We start from the raw sequence: 22,615 nt of genomic DNA, 5'->3' as shown, positions 1-22,615 counted from the left end.
TTAATGGAACTCCGCTCTCTCATTTTAGAAATGAAACCACCAGGGTGTTAAAAGGCAGCGTGCGCCCAGCAATGGCAGAGGCCACAGTCTCAAAAACCTTTTGGTCAGAAGCCTAAAATTCTCTAGCACCCGCCTGAGACTAGCATCTGAGACGGTTATCGGTCTGTGGAATTTCACCTTCCAACCACAGAACTGCTTACATCAGCCTGGGAGGGGGGGAAGGATGGAAAGGAAGCTGGTCTAAGGGAAGGGGGGGGGAGATAACACAGGCTAACTTTAAAAAACCTATTTCCAAAGGGGGAAAGCAAAGCCTTATCTTTGCACACACACACCCAAACACACATTTATCCAGGGTGATCCAAAATGCTGATAGGGAAGACCACCACCCCGCCCCCCTTCTTCAGAGAAGTTTAATCCAAGCACCCCGTGACCCCAACTCAACAATTAGCCCCCTTCCCCCCCCCAAAAAAAGAACAATGATTCTTGGAAAGAACCTCTGGAAAGAACAATGATTATGAATTAAAAGTAGAAAAGGGGCAAGGGTCCAGTAACACCTTAAAGACTAACAAAAATACTTTCTGGTAGGGTATGGAAAGAACAATGACTATGAATTAAAAGTAGAAAGGGGACAAGAGTCCAGTAGCACCTTAATGACTAACAAAAATATTTTCTGGTACGGTATGGGAAGAACAAAGACTATGAATTAAAAGTAGAAAAGGGCAAGAGTCCAGTAGCACCTTAAAGACTAACAAAAATATTTTCTGGTAGGGTATGAGCTTTGGTGAGCCACAGCTCACGCAAGCTCATACCCTACCAGAAAATATTTTTGTTGGTCTTTAAGGTGCTACTGGACTCTTGCCCTTTTCAACTACTGCAGACAAACACCGCTACCCACTGTGAATTAAAGACAGATGGGTTCACATTCTAGCTGTATCTGAAGAAGTGAGCTGTGGTTCACGAAAGCTCATACCCTACCAGAAAATATTCTTGTTAGTCTTTAAGGTGCTACTGGACTCTTGCCCCTTTTCTACTACTGCAGACAGACTAACACGGCTACCTGCTGTGAATTATACTAATGCTTGTCTAAATTCACTCTCCTCTACTGAAAGACAGATGGATTCACATTCTAGCTGTATCTGAAGAAGTGAGCTGTAGCTCACGAAAGCTCACACCCTGCCAGAGAATATTTTTGTTAGTCTTTAAGGTGCTACTGGACTCTTACCCTTTTCTACTACTGCAGACAGACTAACACGGCTACCCACTGTGAATTATACTAATGCTTGTCTGAATTCACTCTCCTCTACTTAAAGACAGATGGATTCACATTCTAGCTGTATCTGAAGAAGTGAGCTGTGGCTCACGAAAGCTCACACCCTGCCAGAAAATATTGTTGTTAGTCTTTAAGGTGCTCCTGGACTCTTGCCCCTTTTCTACTACTACATGCAGCAAGAGAAGTGAGCTGTGGCTCACGAAAGCTCACACCCTGCCAGAAAATATCCTTGTTAGTCTTTTGGACGCTTGCCCCTTTTCTACGACTGCAGACAGACCAACACGGCGACCCGCTGTGAATTAAAAGCACAAAGAGATCGACTCGGCCACTGTCTGATGCGGTGGGAGCAGCTCCTTCCACGGGGGGCTGGGGGTGGGGAGAAGGGGCCCGAGCCTCACCTTTCGAAAACTATGCGGATCATGAAGATGCAGAAGGCCAAGGGGAAGGCCAGGTAGAGGTCCTCCGCCTGGGGGAAGGTGGCTTCCTCGGTGCTCTTCAGGTCCGCCCAGGTGACATTGTGCGGCAGCCAGAACCGCTCGTTCCAGAACCAGGCGAGGATCCCTGCCATCTTTGCTGCTTTGTCTCGCGCGGACCCCCCACCCACCCTCCTTCCTTCCTTCCTGCGCCTTCCCGAGGATGCTGGGCGAGGGAGATGCTCGCCCGTCTGCACATATATGTGTGTGTGTGTGAGTGAGAGAGAGAGCGCGCGCGTGTGTGTGGGTGCGCGTGCGCGCGGCTCAGAACGCCTCGGATCCTGCTCCGGCGCCGCGTTAAACCCCTCCCTGAGCGGCAGCGGCTCCCCTCCCTCTTCGCCCCCCCTCCCCCGCGCACAACTCTGGAAGGGGGGGTAGCCAGGAGACGGAGGCCCGCCTCCTCCGTCCCAAGGCCCTTCCGGCGTCGCCGTCTGATTGGCTCCCGGCCGCGTCAGCCGAGCCACAACAACACAACCCCCCCCCCAAAAAAACAACCGCCCCGTAACGCTCCCGCCACTAGCGTGGCTCGGCGCAGATGGCGGCCCCTGGGCGGCTGCGTTGTGGCTTGGGGAGGCGGGCGGGAAAAGAGCCCCCTGTCAGGAGTCATGCCCCCAAGAGTCATGCTTATTTCTGTTCAAGTGACTCTATTGGTTTTGCTGTTCAAGTGTGCCTGGTAGTTTTGTTTTGGTTTGTTTTTTCACGCTATCGGGGGTCCAGGCAGGCTCTTGACATGAGTTAGGCTCATTTTTCACACTATTAGGGGTCCAGGCAGGCTCATGACATGAGTTAGGCCCATTTTTTCACACTATCAGGGGTCCAGGCAGGCTCTTGACATGAGTTAGGCCCATTTTTTCACACTATCAGGGGTCCAGGCAGGCTCTTGACATGAGTTAGGCCCATTTTTTCACACTATCAGGGGTCCAGGCAGGCTCTTGACATGAGTTAGGCCCATTTTTCACGCTATCAGGGGTCCAGGCAGGCTCTTGACAAGAGTTAGGCCCATTTTTCACGCTATCATGGGTCCAGGCAGGTTCTTGACATGAGTTAGGCTCATTTTTCACACTATTAGGGGTCCAGGCAGGCTCATGACATGAGTTAGGCCCATTTTTTCACACTATCAGGGGTCCAGGCAGGCTCATGACATGAGTTAGGCCCATTTTTCACACTATTAGGGATCCAGGCAGGCTCATGACATGAGTTAGGCCCATTTTTTCACGCTATCAGGGGTCCAGGCAGGCTCATGACATGAGTTAGGCCCATTTTTTCACGCTATCAGGGGTCCAGGCAGGCTCTTGACATGAGTTAGGCCCATTTTTTCACGCTATCAGGGGTCCAGGCAGGCTCTTGACATGAGTTAGGCCCATTTTTTCACGCTATCAGGGGTCCAGGCAGGCTCTTGACATGAGTTAGGCCCATTTTTCACACTATCAGGGGTCCAGGCAGGCTCTTGACATGAGTTAGGCCCATTTTTCATGTTTTTTTTTAAATTATTACTTTTTATAATATAACACATAAAACAAATACAATAAAAATAATATATATTATATATATACATATATGTATGTGTGTGTGTATATATGTATGTGTGTGTGTGTATATGTCTGTGTATATATATATGTATATGTGTGTGTGTGTGTGTATATATATATATATATATATATATATATTAAAAAAGAAAATTAACATAAGAGAAGAAAATTAGCATAAGAAAATACAAAGGAGTATCTATACATACTTATTAACACATTTCGTAATTACCTAGATTATAAAGACCAAAAAGATACCCCTTCGACCCTCCACCCACCTTAAAGAAGTGGCCCGACTTCCGAAGAAGTGTCTTAACAGTTTTAAAAAATATCTATTAACAGTAAAATATGAAAATATTAAACCTAGTTTCTATAACTCACTAATTAAAGTAGTAAAATCCATTTTGGATAAGAGTCATGCTTATTTCTGTTCAAGTGTCTCTTGGTTTTGATGTTCAAGTGTACCTAGTAGTTTTGTTTTGTTTTTTCACGCTATCAGGGGTCCAGGCAGGCTCTTGACATGAGTTAGGCCCATTTTTCACGCTTTAAAAAAATTTTTTTATTAATTTTTATAACATAACACATAAAACAAAAACAAACAAATACAATGAAAATTTGTTTGTATATATATATATATATATTATATGTTTGTATATATATATTAACATAAGAAAATAAAATTAACATAAGAAAATACAAAGGAGTATCTATATATACTTGTTAATACATTCGTAATTACCAGATTATAAAGACCAAAAAGATACCCCTTCGACCCTCCACCCACCTTAAAGAAGTGACCCATCACCCGACTTCCGAAGAAGCGTCTTAGCAGTTTTAAAAAATATCTATTGACAGTAAAATATGAAAATATTAAACCTAGTTTCTATAACTCACTAATTAAAGTAGTAAAATCCATTTTGGATAAGAGTCATGCTTATTTCTGTTCAAGTGTCTCTATTGGTTTTGCTGTTCAAGTGTACCTGGTAGTTTTGTTTTTTCACGCTATCAGGGGTCATGCTGTCCAGGCCGGCTCTTGACATGAGTTAGGCCCATTTCTGTTCAAGTGTTATTCTTTGGTTTTGTTTCTCTGAGCTGTTCAAGCTGTCCCCGCTCCTTTCCTTCCCCCACCCCTGCTCTGACCTTGAGTCTCTAGCAGGCAGCTTCAGTATTATGGCTTGCTCACTCCCTACTTCCTATCAGGCACCGTTATCTCCTAATTCCCAGGCCACTTGGTTTCGCACCTGGGATGACCCTGTGCTTAAAGTAGTAGAAAAGGGCAAGAGTAAAAGACTAACAAAAATATTTTCTGGTAGGGTATGAGCTTTCATGAGCCACAGCTCACTTCTTCAGATACTGCTGAAGTGAGCTGAAGAAGTGAGCTGTGGCTCACGAAAGCTCATACTATAATGCCTGTAATCATTATTATTATTTGATTGTATGCTTTTATGTTCAGTCTGCATATTTGCACTTATAGAAATGCTAAGCCCAGAATATAAGGACTGGTTTAAAACACTATGTATTCATATGCACATACATGGAGGCTTTGGGAAGGTGGCACCCGGGAGCCATGGGCCAGTAAATCAGACTGTCTGTGCTTGGTACAGCCTTCCACTAATACACAGCTCAAAGTTACCTTATGCTTAAGGAATGTGTTTTGTATTTCCAAGATCACAAGACCTAGCATCTGCTTAGAGACAGCTTCAACCAATTTCTATATACTATGTTAATGAAAGTAAAGTAAGCAACCAATGTGTAGTTAGTCTACGTAATTGGAACATCCCTAATCAGAAGTTATAATTTGTTTAGGTGTGCGAGCTGTCCTGCGCATTAGGGCAGCTCTCCCCCGGTATGTATTATTAAGCTTAATAAACAAACTGCCTTGAAATATCAACCTCTTCCTGTGGTTATGGTCATTGGGACTTAATACTATAATGCAGGCTCTTCAATACCCTACCAGAAAATATTTTTGTTAATCTTTTAGGTGCTACTGGACTCTTGCCCTTTTCTACTACTGCAGACAGACTAACACGGCTACCCACTGTGAATTATTTGTGCTTAAAGTTATGCTTTGTAGTTTGGTTTGCCATTAGCAGCTTTGAACCTCTGGATTGCTTACGCTGTACCTACGGATCCTGAATAAACGTTTACCTGCTTTAGACCCACCTGTCTGAGCAAGTGACTTTTTGGGATTGCTGAGGTTGGCTGGAGAACCTCACACACACACACCCCGGTTTGGCATTGGCTTCTTGTGGGGGGTTCCTCGCCCCTTCCCTTCTTGCCTGGGTATGAATGAATGAATGATTTTATTATGACGGCAACAGCCAGATAAGCTGCAAACCTGGGCGTGAAGTATGCAAAGCCACAGGAAGGAGCCGCGCGGTCGTGCAACGGACCCTCCGGCTCGCTAGGGACAGAGGAAGCTGCAGCATGGTCCTTGGCTAAGGCAGCTACACGCCGACAGGGCCGGTGGTACCATTAAGGTGGACTAGGTGGTCGCCTAGGGCACAGACCCCAGAGGGGCACCGTTTTAAAACAGATTGGTTTCTTGGGGGCGGGGAATGCAACTGACAATTTACATTTTTAAATTTTAAGATAAGTACCACAGCAGTGCCCTGACCTGCATGGCCCAGGCTAGCCTGATCTTGTCAGATCTCAGAAGCTAAGCAGGGTCAGCCTGGTTAGTATTTGGATGGGAGACCACCAAGGAATACCCGGGTTGCTGTGCAGAGGAAGGCACTGGCAAACCACCTCTGTTAGCCTCTTGCCATGAAAACCCCAAAAAAGGAGTCCCCATAAGTCGGCTGCGACTTGACGGCACTTTACACACACACACACACACCACAGCAGTGCTATGGAATGTAATTATAACGTCTTATAAAAAAAGTTTTTGCTTTTATTTTTCCCTGCAAGACATCTGTTTTTGAAAATTGGTTAGCAATGGAGGGGCACAAGTAATTAGCCTCGCCTAGGGTGCAAAAATGACTGGCACCGGCCCTGTACACGGGGGTGGGGAGGAGAAGAGGGAACCTGCTATTGACATCCCGGTTTTTCATAGCAAAGGTGACCGAAGAGCGCTGCTTCCTCTTTTCTTTTTTAGAGAGGGGAGCTCACGCATCCAAACTGTCCGTTTAACTTCCTGCAGAGGCCTGCTTTCTTACTTTGTTGAGGATGGTGCTGTTAATTTCTGCCGACCCTGGGAAAGGAGTTGAACCTGGAAATACACTCAAAACAAGCAACAACATTACCCTCCCCCCAATGGTAAATTTTAACATTTTTGAGAGCCAGCGTGGTGTAGTGGTTAAGAGCGGAAGACTGTAATCTTAGGGTTGTTAACCTCTAGGTGGTGGCTGGAGATCTCCAGCTAGAACTGACCTCCAGCTGATAGAGATCAGTTCCCCTGGAGAAAATGGTCGTTTGGCAATTGGACTCTAGGCCCTAGTGTTGGATGTAAATATACACTCTCCTTTGTGACCAGATTTATTATCACAAAGTAGAGACGACGCCAGGTTTAAGAAGCAAAGGGAGAAAAAAGCTTTTTTTATTTTGCCAGGCAAAAGAGGAAGACATTTCAGCCCTTTTCGGGTTCAAAAGTGAAAGTTTCCTAACAGACTCCGCCTAGTTTTCATATTTATACTTTTCCAGAGTTCTTTGTTCTAAGAGGATTTGAATATCTCCTCCTCTCAAATCCACCCTAACTCTGATCTCATTTTGTGGTCACATGTATATGATCTCATCTGTTATTTGGTGATATCTTGTACCAGATACGAAAGATCACCTGCTTTGTTCAGTTTAAGTTAGACAGGACTATTTTCTACTGACTTATATAAATAACCACAGCTTACAAATATAATAGAAAAATAACATTTTTCTAATATGCTAGAATTAAATTAATTAAAATCTTACACATCCCACAGTCCCCCCTCATGATCAAAATCAAAATTATTTTGAATCTTGATCATTTTATTATATTAACTTGCAATTTTAAAACAATAATGTAGACACAATGTTTCCCTAGCCACTTTTTCTTAACCCAAAGGACCAAATAATACATCAAAATGGCTTTTTAAAAGAGTTTCAAACATTTACTCTTGTTTTTTAGCTAACAATTGTGCTCTGGTTTCCAAGTTTTCAATTATAAGTCTTGTTGATTTTTGAATAAAAATTAAGTTCGCCTGCAGGTTTGACCAACCACTTTGAGCCTCTTGCACTTGAGCTCTCTCTCCAGTTGCAGTGGCTTTGGCTGCCACGACGTCATCTACTGCCCTTTTGATCTCGGCCTCACACGGTGGTAGCACTTTTTTGCATCTGGATTAATGGACCCAGCCTTCCTTTCCATTTACCTTCACTGCGACATCTGTGGTGAAAACAATTTGGAACGGACCCGTCTACCTGAGCTGGAGAGTAGTATGCTTTTAAGATTTTACAAACACCCAGTCTCCTATTAAAAAAGAATGGACAACAGAGTTTAGGGGGAGAGGTTGTACAACACAAGCCAGTTTTTGGGTTTCCTTCAAAGCTGCACTTAAAGTTTTTGTATAGTTTTTCATATATTTGTTTCCAACCTTTTTATTGGGTGTTCCCTGATTTTAAAAATGCTAAAAGAGACATTCATACAGAGCCTCAAAGGGCAACAACTTGTGTGGCCCCCGGGCTAATATACGGATGCGTGTCAGTGTGATAGGCAATACATCTGACCATTTTAAATTAGTTTTTTTTACACAAATTTTAATTAACATTTCTTTTTAGGGTCTGATTCATTTTTTTACTGTCCCTGGTAACTGGGATCGCCAAGCCATGTAAAAACTGTATTTTATTTTCATTTTTTTTAAACTGTTTTATAACTTCCCTAACAAATAACCCCCTCTGTCTACATATACCCTTTGATATGTTACATGCTTTTGTTATGTGTTTTGTTTTTTGATAGATGCCCTTTTCATTGTATGACTGCAAGAATATTTCTGTTAACCCTGTTCCCCAGATGACTATTCTAGTGTAATTGTGTGAGGATGTGTGTGATGTGTACCCTTAGGCTTTTTTTTCAACCACCCCCTCTTGTTTCTGTAGTCCCTACTTTTGCCATCCAGTTCCTTTTCTTTTTCAGTGCAGGGCCCTGTAGGTGGTAGTGTAAAAACTGGGGTTAAAGTCATTACCATATCACAGGATGTTGATTTTGCTGTAGTCACTTTTGCCATTTCATCAGCTTTGCAATTTTCTTTGGCCTCCTTGGTATGTCCAGTTTGATGTTATTGTCACCTGTAACTAAATATTGTCCAAAACCTGTAAAATCAATTTTTCCATGCTTTACAGCTCCTCACTAGCTGTCAGGACTCTTTGTTCTTTTCAGATGTATTTATATGCTTGTACAACTCCAAAAGCATCTTTGCTGTCAGTATAAATGTTCACAGTTTTACCTGCTGCTTTAAGTAAGGCCTGGTTCAATGCATATAATTCGGCTGCTTGTGCTGAAAATGACGCTGGTAATGGCTCTGCTTCAAGCACTTCGCACTCAGTCACCAGGCTGTATCCACTTTGCCTTTTTCCACTCACCACTCGAGAAGATCCATCAATCCAAATCTCGAGATCTGTGTTGTGGGTAGGCTCATCCACCCGTGCCATGGTGCACATATCTACAGTCTGTAGACAGTCAGTTGTTACAGGCAGCAGACTAGCAGGATTTTTGTAAGCCACTTGGCTCCTTTCCGTTGTAACAAAATAGTCACTGCATGAGGGCAAAACACTCTGATTGGATGTTCAATAGTCAATTTTTTGCTTTCTTCACAGCCAGGGCAGTTGCAGCTACTGCCCTCAAGCATGGAGGCCACTCTTGTGCCACTGGATCCAGCTGTTTTGATAAATAAGCTACAGGTCTTTCAGTTAGCCCACAAGTTTGTGTAAGGACCCCCGCCATGCAACCCTCCTTTTGCAGGTCAGGGATACCCAGAGCTGGTGCTGTCATCAAAGCTTGCTTCAGCTCTTTTTACTTATGTGCATTTTCAGGTTCCCACTACAATACTTCTGGTTCCTCATCATGGCATATTTTTATAAAGTCTCTGGTTAGTTTACTATATTCTTTTATCTACTCATGACAAAATTTTAATATTCCCAAGAAGGACCTTAGCTGTTTCTTAGTTTGAGGGAGTGGCATGCGATAAATAGTCTTCCCTGTGTTATTTTGTGTCCCAAATAAATTACTTTTCTTTGGGCTACTTGGAGTTTTTCTTTTGAGACCCTATATTTTTTCTGTCTTAAGAAATTCAGCAATTAGATTGCTCCCTCTAACACCAGCTTTTCTGTTTTTGCAGAGATTATCTGGATTCTTTTACCTCAGGAGAAACAGGTCCCTAGAGTTGGCATCCAGTGGAATGCTAAAAAGGCATTTTTCAAATTTGTCACACTAAACCATACATGGTGTCCTGATGGGGTGTACAGGAAAGTGTGAGGATCTGACACCATTGGATGCCCATGTTGAACAATTTCATTAATTTCCTTTAAATCCTCAACTAATCTCCATCCTCTTCTCTTTCCTTTTTTTTTTTTTTACCTGGCTTTGGCAATGCCAGAATAGGGATGTTGTCTCCCATTTGTCAGCAACTGCTGTACTACTGGTAATTTTAACTGGCATTTACGCTCCCAGTCAAAGGTTACCTGTATGGGTGAAATGTTCAACTGGCCTGCATTGTCATCTTGCACTTACAGCATTCGTTTACAAATAATATATATACCTTTTTTTTTTTATTAATGATGCCACTTTTATGTTATAACAACATAAAAACAGAAAAACATAAAATAAAAAGACACTGTCCTTCAGTGTTACTCCTCTGAAGATGCCGGCCACAGCCGCTGGCGAAACGTCAGGAAAGAAAATTTCAAGACCACGGTTACACAGCCCTGATAACCTATGAGAACCAATGAACTTTGACCGTGAAAGCCTTCAATAATACCCTGGCTTTAATTTGACTGTGTTTTAAAACACTTAATATATTAACATGATTTCTCCGTCCCTGGAGAAAACAGGCACCTAGCATCACCAATATCCATCTCATTGAATAACCTTAACTATCCTCTCTCTTTATAAACCCTTTTGCTTTTCTCTCTTAAAGTCTTTTCCAACCATACATAACACCTTTCCTCAGCCCTCTTAAGCCAAAACACTTGCCCCTTCACAACACACTCAAAACATGCTCTAACTTTTTCATAACTTACTTATTCCCTCATATTAATACACATTGCCTTTCCACCTTGTAAGCATTTCCAGTCTGTTTCTTTTCTTATAAAGTTTTATACAGTTCACAAGACTCTGCTTTCCAAATTCCAAACACTTTTGACTTGACCCCTCCTCCTGCGTTCAGCAAGAGGGCTGGTTCAGTCAGAGTTAACTTAAAATTCCATTTTTTTTTTAAATTTTGTTTCACATTTTAAACTTCAGAGAAAGAAAGGATCTTCTGTTAACAAAACAGTATTGCTGCTTTGATTTACGACCAGTCTGAGAGAGAAAGAACAGAAACACTTTGAAGCGGAGAAAGGAGGGGCATGGGGGATTTTTTCTCTTCCAGTCTCTTCCTCAGAAAGAAGACAACCAGATTACTTTTCTCCCAGCAAAGAACAGATTTTCAACAGAAAACAACAACAACACACACAACAAAACCAGACTACTCAAACAATTTGATTTCCTTTCGGCAACACAGTTTGAAGGGAGGAGGGAAATTCCTTTTGGCTGACGCCGTCCAGTATCCCAGGCTGGCCCCATAAAAAAATAAACACGTTAACATTTGTCAAATAATTACATAACCCTTTATAAAATACTTCACAGAAAGAGAGGACATATAAGAGAGGACAAATCACGCTGGACAAGACAAAAGACAAAGCTACGTTCCCTTTTTTAGGCATTTACCTCTTCCAGTGCCCTGGAGGCAACTGGAAAAATTCCGGATCAGCACAGGATTTCACAATCCCTGCTCTTGCTTTTCACACTGACAATAAAATACCATTGGCTGAACCCTCTGTTACAGCCCCCGTTACCATTCCAACTCAGTGGCGTCCCACTGAGCCCCTTATCCATGGTGGCGTTGCTTCTGCCTTCTCCTCTTAGAAGGGCTTACCTCTAAGATCTGCCCCACCATTAAGGTCCCGTAATTCCTTTCCGCGGTTCCTTACCTCCAGCCCGTTGCTTCTCCTGGGTCGGTTTAAAAGTGGGACTCTGCAATTGCACTCACCCCCAGATGCTGTGTCTGCCAAGCTTGAGGACCAGCGAAATCGCCGGGTGCACCTGTCCTACAAAACTTCGACACCCGTCATTTGTGAGCAGTTGACAACCAGATGTCCCATCTGGGGTGCCATAAATCTGTTGGATGTAAATATACACTCTCCTCTGTGACCAGATTTATTATCACAAAGTAGAGACGACGCCAGGTTTAAGAAGCAAAGGGAGAAAAAAGCTTTTTTTATTTTGCCAGGCAAAAGAGGAAGACATTTCAGCCCTTTTCGGGTTCAAAAGTGAAAGTTTCCTAACAGACTCCGCCTAGTTCTCATATTTATACTTCTCCAGAGTTCTTTGTTCTAAGAGGATTTGAATATCTCCTCCTCTCAAATCCACCCTAACTCTGATCTCATTTTGTGGTCAGATGTATATGATCTCATCTGTTATTTGGTGATATCCTGTACCAGATACGAAAGATCACCTGCTTTGTTCAGTTTAAGTTAGACAGGACTATTTTCTACTGACTTATATAAATAACCACAGCTTACAAATATAATAGAAAAATAACATTTTTCTAATATGCTAGAATTAAATTAATTAAAATCTTACACATCCCACACTAGGGCACTGAAGTCCCTCCCCTTCCCAAACCCTGCCCTCCTCAGGCTCCGCCCCAAAAACCTCCCACCCGTGGCGAAAAGGGACCAGGCAACCCTATCTAATCTGGAGAACTTGGTTTGATTCCCCACTCCTCCATATGAAGCCAGCTGGGTGAACTTGGGCTAGTCACAGTTCTCTCTGAACTCTCTCAGCCCCACCTACCTCACAAAGTGGCTGTTGTGGGGAGAGAGAGGGATTGTAAGCTGGTTTGATTCTCCATAAAAGTTAGAGAAAATCGGTATATAAAAACCAACTCTTCTTCTAGAAATTACAGTCGCCTCTGGTCAGTAGAGAAGGCTGGAGCATGTAAGTGGGTGATGTCCATGGCTCAGTGGTAGAGCATCTGTGCTGCATGCAGAAGGGCCCAAGCCCCCAGGATATCCCGGTACGGGGATGTGAAAGACTTCTACCCAAGACCCCAGAGAACTGCTGCAAACCAGGACGGCCAATCCTGTCCTTGATAAACCAAGTGATGCAGCATCATGTACCCATAGGGCATTGTGGTAAAATCTTCATTCTGTGCCCCACCTGGTACGACTGCCACGTAGGAGCTATCGAGCCATTAAGTGAATAGTTGGAGCAAGACAAGGATGTGTTTTTGCATTTATCAGGTCTCCAACTAGCAAGTAAATAAAAGAAAAAGAAAAAAGAAGTTTGTTTCCGTGTCTATAAGGACACCTTGATCTGCAGAAGTCATTAGGTGACGTGTGGATTTTAATAAATTATCTACTACAATTAATAGTGCAAAAGAAAGGGCTAGTAAAACAAGCCTAGGCATTTCTTGCAAATCCAGTTGTGGGATGCTATATTGTTCTAGTGATTGAAAAGTTTGGGAAACACCTTATTAAATCCACCCTCTCTTGGGGGCAGGAAACGGCGCCCTTTAAAGATGAACATTCCTCTGTCAGAGCAAATCTGACAGCCTAGTACTTATTAATAGGTCAAACAAAACTAGGCCACTCACAGACAAGGTAGGAGTTTTTGGCATCCTTAGTAGGCCTTCTCAAGGATGCAGAATTGTGAGTATGGAAACTCAAGGGCAAACTAGAGAAAACAATACAAACCATAAAATCCCAATTACTTTCCATGGTGCCCCAAAAATGCTGAAGTCCAGTCCAGTTAAAAATAACAAATCAAACAGTGATAGAGAGAGGAAATTCAACTTTTAGTTTCCTGGAAGAAAGCCAATTAACATCAGGAAATGCACACATCCCTAATTGACTTTTAGCTCCAGGATATGGTAAGCTTTTAATGGCTAAGTCCATCTAGCTGGGAAGTGGGGGGGGGGCTAATTATGATCCGAGAAGTGCCTCCTCTTTCTCTAATTATTCTTCCAAGGATTCCTTAAACTGTTATTGGGCAGAGTTCTTAAACAGGCTATAATATCTCGGAATGGGAGGTGAATCTATGATCTGGGGATTTATTTGCAACCCTAATTCTTCCCCTAACTCTTCCATTAAGGGAGTGAGAAGTAAATGTTCCCCCTCCTCTGTTGTACCACTCAGGTCTGGGAATCGATTAGCAGTTTTCTGCATAGAAGTCAAACGCTGAAGGGCGATTGTGCTACAGCAGATCTGCAGTTCATTAGGTGAACAGTTTGTTCATCCTGCCATGGGGGTCAGTGTTGAGATATTTGGTTCATATAGTAGGGTTTACCCAGGCATAGAAGCGTAATATTGAGTGCAGTAAATAAATCTCCCAAGAAGTATACTGCAAAAATTAAAACTTATATGTATTCAAATAGATTCTGTTCACATTCAGGTTGCTGTCGAAAGGAGGTGAGAGAAGCCTAATCTAAAGAGTACTTTCCCTATCACAAATGCGGAACACTCCTTCTCTGCAGAGATTCACCTGGTGCCTAGCTTACTTTGTTATGGGTTTTGTTTCTGCACAAAATGTATCATTTGTAACGGCCAGCCCATTCCTGAAGGGTGGGGTAGATGCGCAGTGGCTGGGAGCGGCACAGCCGCACCGCCTCCTCAGAGGCTTCCTGGCTGCCGAAAAGTTATTTAAACCATTTTTAAAGATATAAATGAGGAACATCCCCCATTGCAATCAACGGGGCTTTGCCAACAAAAACACGCTGCTGCAACAGGGAGGGCTCCCAGGGCGAAAGGGGTTAGGAAGCAGCCTAAAGACAGCCCTTCCCCCAGGAATGCCCATAGTTAGGGAGTAATCAAGGGAGACTTAGGAGCTTGAGTTCTGCACGAAGGATCCTAAACCCTGCTCACCCTATTGGTCAAGCAAACGGACCCCATTGGCTCTAAGCCAATATGTACCATTGGTCACCAGGAGGTTATGTCCCCCTATCATGGATCAAGGGGGGAGTGGCCGCAGGTGGCCAAGGGGGCATATAAACATGGGTTGCCAGCTGCGGCGACCCCCACTACCAGCGCACATGTCGTTTCAGCGATGCCCTCTGCAGGGTGAATGGCGAGAGGGGAATCAGGTAAAATCCCATTTCAAGGCAAATTTCTTCAGTCGCATAATTATTCTCTTAGAGAAGAACACACCAGCACTCACTGAACTGGGCAGGAACAATTGGATACATAATTGCATGAAATTCTACAAATAACAAGCAACCGAAGTTAATAATGTGAAATATACAATACCCAAATATATGCTTCATAAGTCTTTTGTGGTACCGCCGTGGTATGATATGCAACCTCCTTTCTCTCTGTCTTCAACGATTATGGCCACTTATATAGCTGCTGGTGTCTCTAGCCCCCACCCCGGTCTTTCCAAGCCCCGACCCCTAAAACCCATAAAAGGAGCCATGCTGGGAACTCCCCGTGGTTGCGTATTGCTGGTCGGCCATCCACATGTTTTGCCGCTCAGCTGTTGAGCAGCTGGGGCCTAAAATGGCAGCTCTATGGACGACGACTTCCTGGGAATCTGCTTGCCCGGTCATCTTGATCCTGCCCTCTAGGAAGGGCTGCAGCTGGGCGGTCTCTTCGGGCTGCAAGTCATCCACCTGGTTCAGGGACAACTGGGCTGGGTGAGTGCGGCCCGCCAGTGGTCTTCTCACGCCGTGTGGAGGAGGTGGATCTGCGGGCCCAGCTCCAGGTGAGTGTGGTGGTGGTGGGAGCCTGAGACTCATCGGGCCGCCGCTGTTTTGGGACAGTTTTAAACAATTATGACAGAATAAACTATGCTGCTGCCTTCCATACTGTTATGCCCAAGTGAACATTCTTCCCCTTGAACACGCAGACATACATGAGTATTTCACGCAAGGTGGATTTTCAGTGCAGTTAGGATCCAGCAACCCATTTAGGCAAATCCCTGTAGATCAGACGAGGATAGAAGAAACAGTGAACAAGGCTACTCAAACACCAGGAGGAACAAAGGGATCTTAGCTTCAATCCAAGAGCTGTAAGTACTATTTCACATCTTGTTTCTGAAGAAGTTGAGAGGCATGATTGGTCAGTGCAGCAGTAGGATGACCCATCCAGACTTCCATCTGACTAGAATGGAAAAGAAGGATGAAGCCAGCATTCAAGCTTTATTTGACCTTTATTTGGAGTTGGGTTTGTTTAGTTTGGAGAAGACAAGGTTGAGGGGAGACATGATAGCCATGTTTAAATATTTGAAGGGATGTCATGTTGATGAGGGAACTAGCTTGTTCTCTGTTGCTCCAGAGACTAGGACACGGAGTAATGGATTTAAACTAATAGAAAAGCGATTCCACCTAAACATTAGGAAGAACTTTCTGATGATGAGGGCTGTTCGATGGTGGAATGCACTGCCTCAGAGGGTGGTGGAGTCCCCGTCTTTGGAGGTCTTTAAGCAGAGGCTGGATGGCCGTCTGTCGGGAGTGCTTTGATTGTGGGATCCTGCATTGCAGGACGAGGGTTGGGGTCACTGGGGATGTGGGGGAGGGAGGTAGTTGTTAATTTCCTGTATTGTGCAGGGGGTTGGACTAGATGACCCTGGTGGTCCCTTCCAACTCTATGATTCTATGACCTGCTGGTGAACAATTGGCTGAATCTGATGAGCCGTGATCAGGCAGATTTGACTAGCTTGTTCACTCATGTAGTAGCCCCCCCTCCCCGATGGGGCCAGGGATCTTCTCACAGTTCTGGAACTGGAGAAGCAGCACATTTGTAATTCAAGAAGATGGGTCTGGAAATAAGCTCTACAACTGCTAATTTTCATGACAATATCTCCAAGCGGAACCTGAGAATGTTTTCCAGTGTCAATAAAAGGACAAAATGCAGTTATGGTAAAACTAAGGGAGACGAACTCAAGGCTGACTGAAACCTCTTTGGGCATGATCGTCATCATCATTAGGGTGGCCAGGTCCAGTAACTCTTTATTGCTGAATATAAAACGGATTCCCTCATGATATAGACATTATTGCAACTAGCATACTGTTCATAGAGGTAGATTGTAGTAGGCTTGACAACAGTAACAGCATTACTCGCACTAAGGTGGCACATTAAGGCGAAATTTCTGTGCAGGTTCCAATCCACTCTGCTTTGTTTCCATATTCACCATACACGCAGATATGAAAAGTATTTAGAAGATCCTGAAAGACACCAAGTTAGAGAAAGGAACAAACATTTGGAGGTCTACATGGATTTGTACTTAAAGAAACTCCTGTCAATAAGGGATCATGATGTGCATTCTTTACGCGGCTGACGCTGGCCTCCAGGCGCAGCTGCTGCAACACTTTTTTTCATGGCCACAACACTGGAAGAGCCCGACATGGTCTTTCAGTAGGGAAAGGGTTGCTGCCGAGAGGAGGACGGCAACAGACCTGCCAGGTTGCTCTTTGCCACCGGCGGAAGGGTTTTGGGGCGGAGCCTGAGGGGGGAGGGGTTTGGAGAGGAGAGGGACTTCAATGCCATAGAGTCCAATTGCCAGAGCGGCCATTTTCTCCAGGGGAACTGGTCAGCTGGAGATCAGTTGTAATAGCAGGTTATCTCCAGCTAGTACCTGGAGGTTGGCAACCCTAATAATAATCCCCGTTGTCTTTACATGCAACAGGAGACAAGTATGCTGTATACATAAGAGGTTTCCATTTTGCTTTGTGTCAGCTGAAGCTGCAGTCACCTTGGTATAAATTGGTGAGGATTCACTTATCTCAAGGTCAGAGTGTTTCACGTCAGAGGCAATTGCTTAAGCTTGATTGAGTTGTTGCTTCCTGACAGAGAGACTCCCTTTGAACCTCCAACAAATCCAGAAAGAGGCTCTTTTGAATATTTAAAGGTGATTCCATTTTGAGCAGCACAACAGATGTGGATGAATCATCGTGCCAATGAATCAATTCTGTTGGAAAGTACGGGCTTGTGAAAAGAAAATAATAATAATTTTGTTCTTTTGCTTGCTTCAGAGATCATGACAAACGCCATTAAGGTCGGTGATCCCCAACTTTACAAATCCATTGGATGCAGATACTGAACCGCATGCTGACAATTGCTGCCACACAGGAACTTTTTATTCTGCAGCCTCAGCCTCTTTCATCTCTTTCCTTGAACTCTCTGGCTCTTGTTGAAATTCCAAGAAAACCTTTTTTCCTGAATTGCAATGAAGACTAAGCTATAATTTGAAAAATTTGAAATGTTAAATACTTGATAAGGAAGGGGGGGGGAGGAAAAGACTTTAAGAATGCAAACCAAAAGCCAGTTGAGCTTAGAGAGAACATTCCCTGGGAATACACATGAACACATGAAGCTGTCTTCTACTGAATCAGACCCTTGGTCCATCAAAGTCAGTATTGTCTACTCAGACCAGCAGTGGCTCTCCAGGGTCTCAGGTAGCAGTCTTTCATATCACCTACTTGCCTAGTCTCTTTAACTGGAAATGCTGGGGATTGAACCTGGGACCTTCTGCATGCCAAGCAGATGCTCTACTACTGAGCCACAACCCCTCCCCAATTGTCCATTGGTTTCAACAGGCTTTGGGATCTTTGAAGCACATGTAAATCCCATTCGTATCAATGGAAAAGAGAAGCATATTGATAAACCTTTCTCATTGAAACCGGTGGGGCAGATATCATGACAAACCTCTTAATGCCTGTGATAGGCAGAAATATGCCTCTACTGCTCTCTCCATCCTGACCCAGACTAGCCTTATCTCATCAGATCTTGGCATCTAAGCAGGGTAAGTCTTGGTTGGTACTTGGATGGGAGACCACCACGGATGTCCAGGGTCGCTAGGTAGAGGTAGGCAATAGCAAACCACCTCTAGCTGTCTCTTGCCTTGAAAAATATGGATTCTCTACCGGGATTGAACCAATATTTGCGGAGAGGAAATAAACACCAGTTTCCCTTCCTACTCTCTGATGTCACAGCAAACAGAAGTTTGACCGAAGGCTTCCCAAACGATGTTTTCCTTTGTTCTCCAGATTTAGGAAGGGGACGTTTGTGCCCGTCATGTGTATGTATTGTTGCCATAGGTTATATGAAAACATGTCACCAGGCAACATTTGTGTTAACCCTCACCGTCCCTTAGGTTTACAGCAGCTTACGGGAATTTGTCCTTGCTGTAATAACAGTACCCTTACCTCTGCCTCAAATAGGGCTTAAGTGTTAACATTTGGGTGGGATGAGGAACCATAGGAGGGCAAGCTACAATGAAAAAAATCCTCTCCATTCACTAAGCCATATTGAGAGCCAGCGTGGTGTAGTGGTTAAGAGTGGTGGTTTGGAGCGGTGGAGTCTGATCTGGAGAACCAGATTTGATTCCCCACTCCTCCACATGAGCTGCGGAGGCTAATCTGGTGAACTGGGTTTGTTTCCCCACTCCTACACACAAAGCCAGCTGGGTGCCCTTGAGCAAGTTACAGCTCTGTTAGAACTCTCTCAGCCCCACCTACCTGACAGTGTCTGTTGTGGGGAGGGGAAGGGAAGGTGATGGTAAGCCGGTTTGAGTCTCCCTTAAGTGGTAGAGAAAGTCGGCATATAAAAACCAACTCCTCCTCTTCTTCTCCTTCTCCTCTTTCCTGTACATTCTGTTCTAATGGTTTAATCTTCCGCTCATGTTAGTCAGGCCACAAAGAAGCAAGTAAAACAAATTGCAGTGTCCAATACTCAGTGAGACTCCTGTTTTCTCAAGAATCTACTTCCAAGCATAGGGCTGCTGTCTTAGAAACTCTCTCCTCACTTTTCAAATACAGTGTACGTGTCCTTAAACATATAGCTGTGAAAGGAAGGCGCCAATAGAGTAGCCACAGTACAGGTGAGGTGGCCATGGTGACAATTCATTGACAAACATTACATATCCATAAACCTTGAGAAAAATCTCTAGAAATAGGAAGGACATTTGTACTTGACAGGTGTGCCCACTGCTGGAATAACAAAAGTATTACAACCCACTGTGTTAAATTTTGTAGCCTTGATTTACTGATTTTTTTAAAAGTTACATTTCTCAGCATATAGCATAATACATATTATTGGATTGTCTATTTTTGTTGTGTATGTATATAGTTGTGGAGTAAGCAAGGGAGACTTAGGAGCTTGAGTTCTGCACGAAGGATCCTAAACCCTGCTCACCCTGTTGGTCAAGCAAACGGACCCCATTGGCTCTAAGCCAATCTGTACCATTGGTCACCAGGAGGTTATGTCCCCCTATCACGGATCAAGGGGGGAGTGGCCGCAGGCGGCCAAGGGGGCATATAAACAGGGGTTGCTCATTGTGTTAACCAGTTCTGTTCCCGTAATCAATAAACGCGGTTGTTGTTGAACTCCGTCTCCGACCTCGTGAATCCTTCCCACGCGGACTTAACAATTTTAATGTGTGATACATAAATATTATGCATTAAAATAGATAATCCATTCATACTTTTTTAAACTTCTGGGTTTAAGAAAAATTAATTTCGTTTTTCTAATTTGTACATTCAGAGGATCAGATCAATGGTAGGAAGCAAAAGAGGATAAGAACTACAGAAGAACCAAAAGGCATTTATGTTGATTGCTGTCCAATTCTAGCCAGCATTAAAATGGCAAACGCGATTCAATGTGAGCAAGTGTAAAGCAATGCTTATTGGGGCAAAAAATCCCAACTTCACATATACATTGATGGGATCTGTGCTGGCAGCTACAGACCAAGAATGGGATCTTGGGGTGGTAGTGGATAGCTCAATTAAGATGCCAACCCTGTGTGCAGCTGCTGTGAAAAAAGCAAATTCCATGCTAGCCATAATTAGACAAGGAATAGAGAATAAAACTGCTGCTATCATACTGCCCTTGTAAAAATCTGTGGTAAGATCACACTTGGAATGCTGTTTTCAGTTCTAGTCACCACAGACAGTATCCTAAAAAAGGATACTGCAGAAAAAAGCAATCAGAATGATCAGGGGGCTAGAGCAACTGCCCTGTGAAGAGTGGTTAAAAATCTTAGGGCTGTTTAGCTTGGAAAGAAGGCAGTTAAGGGAGATATGATAGAGGTCTATAAAATTATGCATGGTATGGAGACAGTGGACAGGGAGAAGCTTTTCTCCCCTCTCACATAATGCCAGAATGCAGGGTCATCTGCTAAAGCTGGAGGGTGAGAGATTCAAAACAGATAAAAGGAAGTATTTCTTCACGCAACGCATAGTTAAATTGTGGAACTCCCTGTCCCAGGATGTGGTGATGGCTGCCAACTTGGAAGGCTTTAAGAGGGGAGTGTACATGTTCATGGATTATAGGGCTATCCATAGCTACTAGTCAAAATGAATACTAGTCATAGTTCATATCTATACAGCATCAGAGGATATACTGATATTATATTAGTTACTGTGAAAAACAGGCAGGATAATATTGCTGCAGTTGTCTTGTTTGTGGGCTTCCTAGAGGCACCTGGTTGGCCACTGTGTGAACAGACTGCTGGACCTGAAGGTCTGACACAGCATGGCTTTTCTTATGTTCTTAACTCCATCCTAAAGCTCAAAAAGCCCTTTTAGTTTATTTTCTGCCATGTTTTCCCTTTATTATAAAACCTAAGATTGTATCAAGTATTCCAGTTTTCTTGAAGGCTGCTATGAAAACTTTTCATATACTCAGAGGCACCATAGTTGCAGAGCAGATATTATGGAGGAAATTTCCCCTTTAGTTATTTGATTGTGCTCTACACACGTACACAAGCAATTTCATTCCTTCATTTCTTTCTTCAGTGCTGAACATTTAAGTTCGATTTCCCAGTCCAAGCTACAAAAAAAATCAAGTTGGAATTGGAAAATAAAAACAGGCTATTGGTTCTCATAGGTTATCCGGGCTGTGTAACCGTGGTCTTGGTATTTTCTTTCCTGACGTTTTGCCAGCAGCTGTGGCCGGCATCTTCAGAAGAGTAACATTGAAGGACAGTGTCTCTCAGTGTCAAGTGTGTAGGAATTGAAGGTTGTCATGATATTCAAAGTCATATCATATACGGTAATAATGAAATAACACTTTCCAACAAAGGCTGCAAATTCAGTTACAACTGTAACATAGACACTTGAGTAAAGTTCCTGTTTTTTTTTTGGGAACGTATCACGTGATCGCAATGCTCTTCGGCGTCTGTAGCTTTGTGGTTCCGATGATGCCCCTTGTAGATTGGGGGTGTAGCTTTACAGGGGTCCGGTTATCACCCTGTTTCGACCCTTTGGGTCTTCCTCAGCACGAACCACTACAATATATATTGCAATATTAAAGTCTTACAATATTGCTATGTGTTGTAACATAGTCATTCCAAGTCTTACAGGCAAATTGGCATACATTAAAGGATAAGCATTCTATTCATTAATCCTTCTCCTAGTATTTTTTTAAGGAAGGATACACAAATTACTGTTATAAAATAACACAAATCCATAATAGTGTATGGATTATAAAGTGTCAAAAACATGTACTTACATGCTAGCTGTTAATAACCTGCTCTCGCGTTGGCCGGGGGACAAAGTCCTCCCTGAACCATTAGCACTTCCCGTGGATAAAGCTTTCTTGCTGATTGCATGCATCTGTGGAAATGTCCCTTAAAGCTATGATGTGTCAATTAATAGTGCCAAGTCATACATAGCTGAAGTTGTCCCTATTAAAGGTAACAGGTCATGTCAAGTGCTGTGTTATGCCCATGTGGCTATAACGTGTTAAAGAGATGGATGTATTTAGTCTCTTGGCATCTTAGTAGCAGATCTATATCTGTCCTATCATTCTGTTTAGTATAACGGCTGATTACAAAGAAAGATAGGTCCTCATCTGTATTATTTTTCTCAAGGAAATGTTGTGTGAGGGGTGCCTCCCTTACTCGATTCCTAATTCGCGAACGGTGTTCACCATTCCGATATTTTATATGTCTATTCGTCTTGCCAATGTACCAAAGTTAGCAAAAAACCAAACAGGCACTGATAGCAATGGTCGTTTATGGAAAGCAATAAAGTAGGCAAAACACAACAACAAAATTATAGAGTAATGTCCCGAAATAACAAACAAACAACGAGCACTGAAAGCGGCATGTAACAAACATGATGGATGGGCAAGCTTGTAGCAAGGTTCCGGAAGATAAGTAAAAGGTGTTGACTGTGTCTCCAAAC

General features: G+C 43.3%; 1 protein-coding gene and 1 pseudogene across 1 annotated transcript in view; both read right to left on the bottom strand.

Moving 5' to 3' along the window:
* Positions 1–1,839, bottom strand: part of CERS6 (ceramide synthase 6) — a 131,313-nt gene extending 129,474 nt beyond the window's left edge. The window contains exon 1 of the mRNA XM_056861264.1: positions 1,669–1,839. Coding sequence (XP_056717242.1) covers positions 1,669–1,838 — 170 coding nt within the window. The 5' untranslated portion in view covers position 1,839. The remainder of the gene's footprint in view (positions 1–1,668) is intronic.
* Positions 1,840–16,503: 14,664 nt separating this feature from the next.
* Positions 16,504–16,835, bottom strand: LOC130487757 (guanine nucleotide-binding protein G(I)/G(S)/G(O) subunit gamma-5-like; annotated as a pseudogene).
* Between the last annotated feature and the right edge of the window lie 5,780 nt (positions 16,836–22,615).

This window comes from Euleptes europaea, chromosome 15, assembly GCF_029931775.1.
Source record: "Euleptes europaea isolate rEulEur1 chromosome 15, rEulEur1.hap1, whole genome shotgun sequence".
NCBI classification, from domain to species: Eukaryota; Metazoa; Chordata; class Lepidosauria; order Squamata; family Sphaerodactylidae; genus Euleptes; species Euleptes europaea.
Note: the sequence above shows the minus strand (reverse complement) of the source record. Positions and strands in the feature narration are given on the sequence as shown.